Below are 12559 nucleotides of genomic sequence, written 5' to 3' on the forward strand. Positions count from 1 at the left end.
TCTCTGTACTGTTTTCCAGGGTGATTTTAGAACTTCTTTGAACAAAAGAGGCAGAGGATGACAAACCCAGTAATCTTTGAAGTTAGTGCTTGAAGATAGTCTAGACCAAACTCATTATATTTATGACTTTTGATAGATCTTAACATTGAAAATTTTAATTTTTTAATAGATATCTTTATAAAACTTATTTACTTTCATTTTATGTGCATTAGTATTTTGCCTACATTTATGTTTGTTTGAGGGTGTCAGATCCCCATAACTGGAGTTATAGAAATGTGTGAGCAGCTAGGTGGGTGTTGGGAAGTGAACTCTGGTCCTCTGGAAGAACAGTCAGTGATTTAACAACTGAGCCATCTTTCCAGGTCCAATAGATTGTGTGTGTGTGTGTGTGTGTGTGTGTGTGTATCTGTGTCCGTGCAAGCACTTACATCATGTGGAGATCAGGGGAGTATTTGGTGTATTCTTCCTCAAGAACTCTTCGCCTTGCTTTTTGAGATAGAATCTTTTGATGTGATCTGGTGCTTTCTATCAGGAGAGGCAGGCAGGCTGGCCATCAAGCCCCTGGGCATCTATCTGTACCCATTTTTTTCCAGTTCAGGGATTCTAGACTGTGCCTGTATGTTGTGTGCACCATATATGTGATGCCTGAGGAACTAGAAGAAGGTATTAGGTGCCTTGGAACTGGAGTTACTGATGGTTGTGTGCCACTCTGTGTGCTGGGTGCTGAACCCTTGTCCTCTGCCAGAGCAGCAAGTACTGTTAACCCCTGAGCCAGGTCTCTAGCCCTTTCTATTTTATGTGAGTACTGGGATCAAACTTGAGTCTTCTTGCTTGTGTGGTCAGCAGTCTATATAATAAACTCATCTCTCTATCCCTCTAGTACATAACTTTAATGTCGCCCCTACCCCCCGTTGGCAAAATGATTTGAACAGTTTTTGTTGTTCATTTCACTTTTGGGTGTTTCATTCATGGTGTATTTTTTTTTTTTTTTTTTTTTGGCGGGGGGTTTCGAGACAGGGTTTCCCTGTGTAGCCCTGGCTGTCCTGGAACTCACTCTGTAGACCAGGCTGGCCTTGAACTCAGAAATCTACCTGCCTCTGCCTCTGCCTACCAAGTGCTAGGATTAAAGGCGTGCGCCACCACTGCCCAGCTTCATGGTGTATTCTTTTCTTTCTTTGACTTTTGTTCAACATTAGTGTAATGAGTTTCTTTTTCTTGCTTTTTTTGAAGTATTTAATATTAAAATGGTATTTTAAAAACAAATGACTGAGTTTTATTAGAGCATAACTTGTATTTTCTTCAGTCTATTTTATGTCAGTTAATATATATTAAGCTTGTTCGTTAAGAAATTCCTTGTGCATACACCTTTAATCCCAGCACTTGGGAGGCAGAGGCTGGTTCTGAGTTCAAGGCTAACAAAGCAAGTTTCAGGACAGCCAGAGCTACACACAGAAATCTTTTCTTGAATCCATTCCCCACCTCCATCCCCCGCAAAAAGAAAAGAGAAAAAAGAGCAAGGAAAAAATTGCTTTATATGACTTATTTTATTATATACTTAATGTCTAATATTCAATTTATGATTTTGGATAGTTTATGAAAGCCCAAGAATTATATGGTTATATCATTGTATTTAAAAAAAAAGTGGCAATGTAGCCAGATGGTGGTGCCACACGCTTTTAACCCTAGCACTTAAGAAGCAGGCAGTTCTCTGAATTTGAGGCCCACCTAGTCTACAGAGTAAATTCCAGGATAGCCATGACTACACAGAGAAACCCTGTCTCAACAAACAAGCAAAATAATCAAGAAGAGGAGGAAGAAGAGGAGGAGAAGGAAGGGGGAGAAGGGAGAAGTGCAAAGCCCTGCAATGTAATTTTCCTGTTTATGTTAGTTGGCTTATTTCATAATGATGTCTCAATGGAATGATTTCTGAGATTATTTTAATTATACAAGACAACTATTTATACTCATTCTTTTATGTGGCTATAAGTGGGCATCTTTTTCATTCATACTTTCTTGGTTTACATTAGAAATTTCTATTTTCTGAATTCATAAATCCTTGGCAAGTAGTTGTTTAGATTGTTCTGTCAACAGCACTATTATTTCAGAGAGCATTTCAGCTGCCTATATTTATATAATACTTTACTGTTATCATTTCAAATATACTTACTTACACTTTACTGTAATACTGCTACTCAATATTTTATATGGAAACAAAATGGTTTTAAATATTTTAATTGTCTGCATGGTTGACATTATGGTCCCTTTAGAGGGATGGTTTGCTTAAGTTGAAAGAGAAGTTATCTCCAAAGTAAGGAACTAGTTTCAGTTGTGGGTCTTATATGCTCTTTGGAAAGTGTTTCCGTTTAGAGATTTTAATGTGATTGAGTGGTTTTGAAATCTTGGTGACTTTCAGAAACTAACAGAAGAGAAATACCAAGTGGAACAATGCATAAATGAAGCATCCATTATAATTCGGAACACGAAAGAGCCAACACTGACTTTGAAGGTGATACTTACTTCCCCTCTAATTAGGGACGAATTGGAGAAGAAGGATGGAGGTACATGTGTGTATATATATACACATACATATCTATGTTTTGTTTTGTTCATGTAATAGTTTTTGTTCCAGTACTGTTTTAACTATGTCTTGGGATTTTAAAGTTTTGTTTTACATAATATATTTTGCAGTTTTAGACACCTGTGCTTATCATGTAGGCTTTTTAGACTATGCTTTAATTTTTCTACCATTTTGGTGATCTGCTTTCCTTCATCTAGTATAACTTCAAGTCATTGGTATCAGCTAACCTGCTCTACTATACTGGCTTAGTGGTCAGATTTCAGGATTTAATGTATAAATCAGAATTATTTTCAATTTTTTTTTATTTTGATTTTTTTGATTTTGAAATTACTCACTTGTATGTTCTGTTTGACTTCTAATAATTGTATACCCTTGTAAAGTTTAATTGTGTGTAGATTTGGCTTATAGAATAAAGGAAAAGAATTAGTGAATATATTTTACTCAATTTTTAATCTTTAAATGTGATTTAAAATATGTATTATAACATGTAATCTATATATTGTACATATAATATACAATGTACATTTATACACACATATATATGTATTCCCTCTCTCTCTCTCTCTCTCTCTCTCTCTCTCTCTCTCTCTCTCTCTCTCTCTCCTCTCCTCTCCTCTCCTCTCCTCTCCTCTCCTCTCCTCTCCTCTCCTCACACACACACACACACACACACACACACACACACACACACACCCCCAAAATTTTATTTTGTAGACAGGGTCTTATTACATAGCCCTGGTTGACCTGAGCCTCAGCAGTAGAGTTGGATGGCCTCAAACTCACAGAGATCTGCCTGCCTCTAACTCTTTAGTGCTGGGATTAAAGGTATTCACCAATCTGCTTGCCTTCAGTAAATTTTTGAGAAGCTTTTAAACCCTGTTAACAGTTTGAATAAGATATATGTTTAAAAGAATTGGTGTATGACATTATCACCCTCATAAATGTAGAATGAGAAATTAACCATTGGTAGTTTTGAGAAGTTGGTGAATATGTGGTGAGCTTCATTTTCTTAATGTTTTTTTTATCTTGTTAAGTTAACATGTTTGTACTCTTTGTCCTATTCAAAGAAACATGCCATATGATATTTCTCATTGTTGGACTCTTTACCAACTGGCCACTCTGTCATAATGATTTAGAGACACTATATCTGACCAGTAGGATATTTTTCATCTGTCCTACTTTAGCATGTGTTTTTGTATACCTCTTTTTCATAAGTACCATTAAAGTGGAAAGGAGTATAGATCATTTTTGTAGTTTATTTTAAATTGTTAATAAGGATAGAGAAAGGCACATGTAACTGTGTGGTAGATTTTTGACTTTTGGTTTCTAGATATGAATCATAAAATCCTGGAATTAAATACTCACCTTTTTTAAAAAAAGGCTTTTGTTGTATATGATGGTGTCAGGAGGCTAACTGAAATCTGAAACAGTATAGTTATTAAAAATCAGATAAGTTTTTGAAGTATTTGTATTTAAAGTATATCCCATCTGAAATTGGGTTTAATGCCTGTACTTTACCCTTTATATAGCATGTCTGTAGTGTCTCAGAAGAACTGGTCTCGTAAATGGCTTAATTTTTTTTCACAGCAGATTTCTGGTTTCTGATTTCTGGTGTATCAAAATAGGTGTTAATTCTGGTAAGCTGTATTCTCCTTGACACTGTAGTAGGAAACCAACCATTTCTATGTAGCCATTTGTAATTATAGGTGTTACTAAATTTTGTTTTGAGAGTTGTTTGTTTTGTATATGCTTCTTCCTTTACCTCTTTGAAGGTATCAGAAAGATATAAAGCTTTTTTTTTTTTCTCATGCGGTTTTGTGTAGGATTTTGTCATAGCTTTCAGTGTTGATTCTCTCAAGTTTAACCAAGTTAAACCAAGTTTTTAAAACCTTGGTTTTGGTTGAGAGAAGTTGAAAAGTGGCTCTTAGTGTATTGTGCCTTTCTGAAACACTATTAACCACAGAATGGGATTTATATCATTTAATATACTCACAGTCTTTTTGTAAGGTGTTTTACGTAACTAAGGTTCTAAAGGACTTTCTCTGTGTGCTGACTGTTGTCAGCTTGGCGAGGTCAGGTAAGACTAAGAAATCAGCTAATGTTACTCCTACTTTTTTTTTTTTGAAGAGAGCATCCCAACTATATTTTATTTTTAAATGTTGAATTGGAAGCAATTTACTGAATCTAGTTACTCCTACTTTTGATGGGAGAAAGATTTGCTTTGGTGCTGTTCTTAATATCCCAGCTGTGATGAGCAGTTTGGTATTTTATAGATTATTCATTTTGTCTATTCTGGCTTTGTCATAGATGCCTTTTTGTATATATTCCTCTGCAGTTTGGAGCAGCTAGCATAATTTGGTATCTGTGATCTGGATTTTACAGTATTTGTTTACTTGGTCATGACTCTTTCCTTTGATGTAGTTTTCTGCATCTATATGGAATGGAAACAGAAGGCACATTTAGCTCTCAGGGATACCTAGCACTGAAAAAATAGCATCTTCTTCCTTTCTATTCATTTTCTTTTTCAAAGTTAACAATGTCTTGTAGGCACCTGTCCTCTACCCTGAGACTTTTTGTAATACTATTGTGGCTTGCTTCCACCACTCCCAAATACATAGTTTACAGTAGATACACAAATCAACTATTTTTCTTCCCTCTCTTAACCTGCTAAATGATTTTGGCTAAATCTAAACTCATTTAATGATTTAGAGACACTAAAGGAAAGTTGAGAACAGGCAGAGCCAGAGGATTAGGCTAGGGTAGGACATTAAGTTTTTCTTTAATATTTCCTCTGTTGAAGTGTATATAACCATTTACATCAAACCACCATTTATGTTTTAAGTTGTTGAGAGTATATAAAGAATATCCCTTTTTGAAAGAATGATGTTACAAGTAAGAGTTCCCCTATGCTGTAAGTATTTATACACTCTAACCCTTTACTAGGGTTAGGGTTAGGGTTAGGATAGGAGGCCTTGTGGAAATGGTCACTTCCCACTGTGTATTTCCTTTGAAAAAGCACAGATCTTGCTGCATTATGTGTGTGTTCAGTTCTTCGCTCTATTATTGTTGTGTGACATCGGCAAGCATCTTAATTTCAGAGTATAGATAACACAGAAACAGTAAATTGTTTGCAGGGCTCAATGAGAGAATTTATATACAGTGATGTTCAAAGTAGTAAAGTGTAGAAACCACTCAGCTACTAAAAGTGAGATAATGTGTGCACACTAGATTCAGATAGCCAAACTTTAACACAACCAAACTATTTATTGTTTGTATTTTATTTTATTTTATTTTATTTTATTTTATTTTATTTTTTGAGACAAGAACTTACTGTATAGTTCTGGCTGTCCTGGAACTCAATTTTTTTTTTTTTAAAAGATTTTTATTTATTTATTATATGTAAGTACACTGTAGCTGTCTTCAAACACACCAGAAGAGGGAGTCAGATCTCGTTACGGATGGTTATGAGCCACCATGTGGTTGCTGGGATTTGAACTCCGGACCTTCGGAAGAGCAGTCGGGTGCTCTTACCCACTGAGCCATCTCACCAGCCCCGGAACTCAATTTTTTAAGAATACCAGCTTGAGAGCCTCCTGCTTAAGCATACCGAGTGTTAGGATTAAGGATCTGCTCTACTATCCCTGTCCATATAGCTAAACTTTAAACCACACTTGAAATCCAGTATTATGAGTATATAGAATACTCTGTGGTACTAATTATAAGTTGGCTTATTGTGTAGCTTATGCTCTTTGGAAGGCAGGTATCTTTTTCCCCCTCTTCTTACCTTCTATGCTTGATCTTAGGTACCTAGAATGGTACCTGATACAGAAGTATGTTACTAGAGAATATCACACATGAATCTGCACAGTGAATTTTCTTTCAGCAGAGAAAATGCAGTCCAGTGTATAAAAAAGAAATGTTAAGAATGGGTGGTATCTTACATTGCTTGAGTAATATTTCTGTTATGGTTTTTTATGGCTCATGATGTTAAAAGCTTTTCCTTATATATGATTCATTTAAAAATTATAAGCAAGCCGGGCGTGGTGGCACACGCCTTTAATCCCAGCACTTGGGAGGCAGAGGCAGGCGGATTTCTGAGTTCGAGGCCAGCCTGGTCTACAAAGTGAGTTCCAGGACAGCCAGGGCTACACAGAGAAACCCTGTCTCAAAAAACAAACAAAAAAAAAAAAACAAAAAAAAAAAACAAAAAAAAATTATAAGCAAGATACATCATATTTTGCCCAGCTAACTTGGCATTCTTGTATAGAATCCCTTTTCTCATTCCTGCCTCGGGTTGGTACATGGATGCTTTAGCTGAATGTTTCTTTCTGACTATTGCACAACTTCAACTTTGGTGGTTGTAATTTTAAATTAGAAATGTACTTGCTATTGGGGGGGTGATAAATTGTTTATAAAATTATATTTGCATTGTATTTTTAAACCAAGCAGATGGTGAAAATAAAGCATTTTCTGGTTTATTAAAATCAACTTTTGTTCTTGGTATTGAGGTAGATTCAGAACTTGAAAGAGAAGTCTTAGAGTTAGTTCCATTTCATCTGTTGATGTCAAGATGAACTTCTGACTTTTCTTTGCAGAAGTTCACTGACATATGTTCCACTAAGTTCAGGACAGTAGATTGTTGCAGTCCATAATTGTGCTGCAGGCTTCATTTTTCTGCCTTCTCCCGGTGCTAGACATACACTGTGCAGAGCAAACCTATGGCCATTTCTTTCCATTGCTTGATAGTGTTTGTGGCATAATTAGGCAAATTAAGAAGACAGTGCTTCTTGTATCTACCTTACTGCTGCATCTGTTTGTTCATATTACTGTGTCCTTACATTATTCATGAACAATAGCGCAAGCATAATGTCTTTCCAGAAAGCTTCAAGGAATTGAGAGAAAAGAGGTTTCAGGATTTCTTCAGACATACTAAAAATAATTATGCTCAACTTTATGCAGATTTCCTTGGAGCCTGCCATGATATCCCAGCTCAGTTATTTAATTTTGAAGAGCCAGGTTCTAGACATACAGTTAGTCGTGCCTGGCTTTCCCTCTGTTCTTCCTCTATAGGGTAGTGTTCACAGGGGCAGATAGTTTGCATGTACGACACTGAGAAAAGACAACTGTCTGCAGCAGAATGGTGTTTACTGGTCACTGACGAACGAGCAGGGCTAGGCATAGTAGACTTCTTTCTAATGTTTCCATTATCCAGAATGCTCATGTACCTTCATACACTGATGGTAGGTTGAAATACATTTTAAAAAATAGTTTTCTTTGCATTTAGCATTTTTGTCAATATTTGTTCATCTTCCTGTGCTGTTTATGTGTCCTACAAAGCAAGTAAAATGGATCATAGTTGTATACTTAAATTTCCCCTCTCCCTCTGTCCCTCCCTCCCTCCCTCCCTCCCTCCCTCCCTCCCTCCCTCCCTCCCTCCCTCCCTCCTTCCCTCCCTCCCTTCTGTTCTTTCCTTCTGTTCTTTCCTTTCTTTCTTCCCTACAGGATTTCTCTATGTACCCCTGGCTTGGAATTCACTTTGTAGACCAGGCTAATCTGGAATGCACAAATATCTATCTACCTGCCCTGATTTTCTTTTGTTTTTACTTGATAAATTTTTTCAAAAAAGAAAATCTTGGCTTACCTAATAAAGTTGAAGTGCACACACACACTGCACACACAACTGCATACCCATATTAAGGTTCCATCAGGAGTGGCATTTTTTTTTTCCCAGCAGTTTTGTGATTACTACATTAATGAATTTTTAATCAGTGAAAATATGTAAAACTACATCATTATCCATATAAAGGGAATAGACAAGCTGAGCTGATAAGTAGCACTGTAGTGCCATATGCTTATGTATCGCATAATACAAAAATCTTTCAAGATAAAATAAATGTATTGTTACACCCCTGCGGTTTCCAGCCTCATGAACAGTGAAATATTTTGGATCTTTTGACTGTCAGAACATGAAGAAACATGGCCATTTGGATGTTGATGTAAAGGGAATCTGCTGCAAGTCCTCAGTACTTTTCTTTTTCATCTCTTTTTTGTAAAATCTGTTGTTTGCAAATGCTGGCTGGCTGTAGCAAGCTGATGTCTTGAGTTTTTTTTTCCAGTAAGAGTTTGTGGTTATAATCTAATTTTGTGATGAAAGAAGTCATCAAAAATATCTTTCTCTTGTCTCTGTTACAAATTTCTGTGTCACAATTAGGGGGTATACATATAATCTCTGACCATTGACTAAAATACTAGGAGGTGACCAAAGAGTTCTGGCTTCCCAGATCTTTCCTCTGTCCCTTCTTCCTATGCCCTCTTCTTTTGTTTCCCTTCATCTTGACTCCATAAGATGGAAGAATAAAATTTAACTTGCTTTACTATTAATTTAAAATTGAAGTTGTAAAAAAAAAAAATAAGCAATCTGGATTGTGTTCCTTAGCAGTTAGTCAACATTTGTTTGGGAATCTTACCCCACCCCCCCACCCCCTTTTCTTTTCTTTTTTTTTTTGGTTTCTCGAGACAGGGTTTCTCTGTGTAGCTCTGGCTTTCCTGGAACTCACTTTGTAGACCAGGCTGGCCTCGAACTCAGAAATCCACCTGCCTCTGCCTCCTTAGTGCTGGGATTAAAGGTCTGCGCCACCACCGCCCGCCGGGAATCTACCTTTTAAGAGATTCTAATAACTCATTTAGAGATGTTTTATTTTTTACTGAGCTTCACACAGATGCTTGTATTAACTACAATTAAACAATTTGATGACAAAACACTAAAATGACTCAGTTGTATGTTTTGTGTCTGTAAAAAGTCCACATTCATAATTCTTTTTAAGGCTTCCGATATTATGAGTAGAACTGAGTAATAAAATGAGATTGTGATTTTTGTTGGCAGGTGTTAATGGGAAACAATGTAGACATCTGCTGTAGAGCTCACTTAGCAGAAAAAAAGTGTGTAACATTTTGCCTTTTAATGTTGCAGCAGTACAGGGAACCACAGTTCTTTTAGTTGTGGTTTTATGCCTGGCAGTGGTTTATGCCTTCAGATTTAGTAACATTGTAGCTAGTAGAATAAACACTATATTTGCCACTGTAGAGTCACTGATAACCAGGGAAACAAACAAAAAAGTATCCATGCTCTTGTATGCCATTTAAAAGTATTTGCATCCCTTGAATCATGCAGTGTATAACAGCAGAATATTGAGAGGGAGCGTTGGTGGGACTCATAACTCATATATTTAAAAGCTTTTTTTTTTTTTTTTTTTTGAGACAGGGTTTCTCTGTGTAGCTCTGGCTGTCCTGGAATTCACTCTGTACACCAGATATCTGCCTACCTTTGCCTCCCAAGTACTGGAATTAAAGGCATGCATCACCACTGCCTGGCTTAAAAGCACTCTTAAGAGAGAATAATAAATCTGTTTTAGGGGCTAGACAAACCTTTTGTAGGGGTCTATTTGTGGAACTGTGCTTTTAAGCAATTCATTGAGACTTAAAAATTAAAAATCCCAAGTTTCCATAGCTCAGTGGAAATGAATTTGGTGATAGAAACTTGGATTTAGTATCATGTGACATCTCAATATGTGGGTTTTATTGTTAATTATGATTAACTTTTGCTGCTTTTGACCACCTCAACCAATTGTGAATTTAGGTAGCAGTCTATTATGAGTTGCCTTAAAAAAAGAGAGAGATCAATAAATAAGAAATATATTTCTTTTATATATGTAGTTTTAAAATTTGGGCTTCAGAAATGAATAGTGAATGAACCTTAAGGTAATATTTGAGATCTCATTACTGGAATCACATTTCTAGTGTTATTATTCTAGTGACTAGGTTGTCTAGAAGCAAATTTATATTTTGGCTACACACATATATTTAACACATCTAATTTTACTATTGTATAAGAGTTATGACTTTTTTAGACCCTGATCAGTTACCCAATTTTTTTCTATTAAAAAAAAAAGTTTTTAATTGCTATTGTTCCCAGATGTCCTTCTTTGTAGCTTGCCAAAGGAAACAGTGCTTGTATTTATTTTGTTAGTCTATGATGGTGCGCATGTTCATTAATAAGATCTCAGATTGATTATGAGAAGCAGTAGTCACTGATTACTTTGCTGAATGAATTCCTTTACTTTTGTACAGAATCTCATGACTATTTATGTTAAATAATGTTTTCTTAATTTTAAAAAGAAGCAACAAATTATTATAAAATTTTCTGTGAGTCTTATAAGTACACTCAAATGCTGCTTTCTTTTTGTTGTTATTGATAATTGTTTAAGAACACCCTTTCAAACTGTTTGTTTTCCTTTATCCCATTTACTATTAGAAAATGTTATGATGAAAGACCCTCCGGACTTATTGGACAGGCAAAAATGCCTGAATGCCTTGGCTTCTCTTCGACATGCCAAATGGTTTCAGGTTGGCGCTCTATTATTTCTTTACTGTTTCTGTATAGCCATGTGTAGATTATATGTGGACCACTTTTCACTTAGTGTGATGTGTGCTATATGAAATGGGAAGTTTGTAGCTCATTGAGTTATTGTCAGGGTGAATTGGTTCCTTTGGATACAGTTCCTCGAATAGCTTTCAGTGTGTGTGTGTGTGTCTCTGTGTGTGTATGTGTGTGTGTGTGTGTCTGTGTCTCTCTGTATCTGTCTGTCTGTCATTGTACACCTGAGGTCAACTTCAATGTCATTTCTCAGGAGTTATACATGTTGCCATTTTTGGGATAGGGTCTCTCATGGGGTTCTGCAACTCACCACACAGGCTAGTCTGACTGGTCAGCAAGCCCATAGATCCTCCTATTTCTGCTTCTTCAATACTGATAGTCCCTAAGTGGCTTTTAAAACACAGGTTCTGAAGGTTGGACTCAAGCCTGCATACTTGCATAAGAAACACTTTATACACTTGCTGTCTCTCCATGTTGTTTTGTTATCATGTAGTTCTTTCTGACTTACTATTCTCAATAGTAGAGGGTGGCTTGTAAAATATATAGAAAAGATAAATGTTAATATAGTACCTGGGTTTGGGTTGCCATGAGTTTACAAAAGTAATTTTTTTATATTCCTTTTAATTAAAATCCCACCTTTTTGAACCAATAACTTGCTATTTTTTATAACTTGATTTTTGTTTTTAGTTTGCTTGAATACTAGTATATTATTTGCTAGTTGGCATTCATTTTAAAAAAGTTATTTATGATCAGTGTGTTTCAAATGAGAAATGGATTTCTACAGGGATATTGGCATCATTTTGTTTGTTTTAGGCAAGGGCAAATGGATTAAAATCATGTGTAATTGTCCTCCGCATTCTGCGTGATTTGTGCAACAGAGTACCCACATGGGCACCATTGAAAGGATGGGTAAGTACTTTAAATGTGATTAAAAAGCAAATATGAAGCTATAGCAGAGGAAATTCTCGAAATAATGTTACTATGACTATATTCTGAGTTAATTATGGCAAATGTCTGTTTTTGCCCTAGAAATAATTATTCAGTTTTATGAAATCTTTTATGCATATAACTTCTCTTTTGTCATTTAAGTTTAGGCCTGTTATTTATATAAATTTTAAAGTCTATCTTCTTATTGTTGTTGTTTTCTGACTTAAAGGTTCTATACCTTTTAGAAGTAGGTGCTTTCTCCTTTGAATTCTGTATGGATCATTGATCACTCATGGATCACTTGCTGCTTATGATAGCCTTTATGGCTGGCCCATTGCCGTTAGTGTGTGGCGTTCCATTTGTGTGGAGATTATTTGATAGAATGGTGTCTTTTAAATTTCTCATGAAATGTAAGCACAAATCCTAACATGTTAGGTTAAGTGTAATGTTACAGTATATACTTTAAAGTATGTAAGCTATTAGGTGCAGTGTTTGCCTGATACTAATACTAATTATGGATATAACATATATTGTGACATTGACTTAATTTGGAAATTATGCCTGAACCAGTCAGGACTATAATTTAAAAATTTGTAAAAATAATGTTTTAAAGGCTCATT

The 12559-nt window shown here is 35.7% G+C and overlaps 1 protein-coding gene across 4 annotated transcripts in view; it reads left to right on the forward strand.

Annotated features, from left to right (window-relative positions):
* Window positions 1-12559, forward strand: part of Strbp (spermatid perinuclear RNA binding protein) — a 121001-nt gene that overhangs the window by 61281 nt on the left and 47161 nt on the right. For all 4 annotated transcript variants that reach the window (XM_029474577.2, XM_029474579.2, XM_021155635.3 and 1 more), the window contains exons 5-7: window positions 2414-2558; window positions 10890-10981; window positions 11826-11921. In XM_029474577.2, the coding sequence (XP_029330437.1) occupies window positions 2414-2558; window positions 10890-10981; window positions 11826-11921 (333 nt within the window). The remainder of the gene's footprint in view (window positions 1-2413; window positions 2559-10889; window positions 10982-11825; window positions 11922-12559) is intronic.

Source organism: Mus caroli, unplaced genomic scaffold (genome assembly GCF_978045245.1).
Source record: "Mus caroli unplaced genomic scaffold, Mus_caroli_1 scaffold_2, whole genome shotgun sequence".
Classification (NCBI taxonomy): domain Eukaryota; kingdom Metazoa; phylum Chordata; class Mammalia; order Rodentia; family Muridae; genus Mus; species Mus caroli.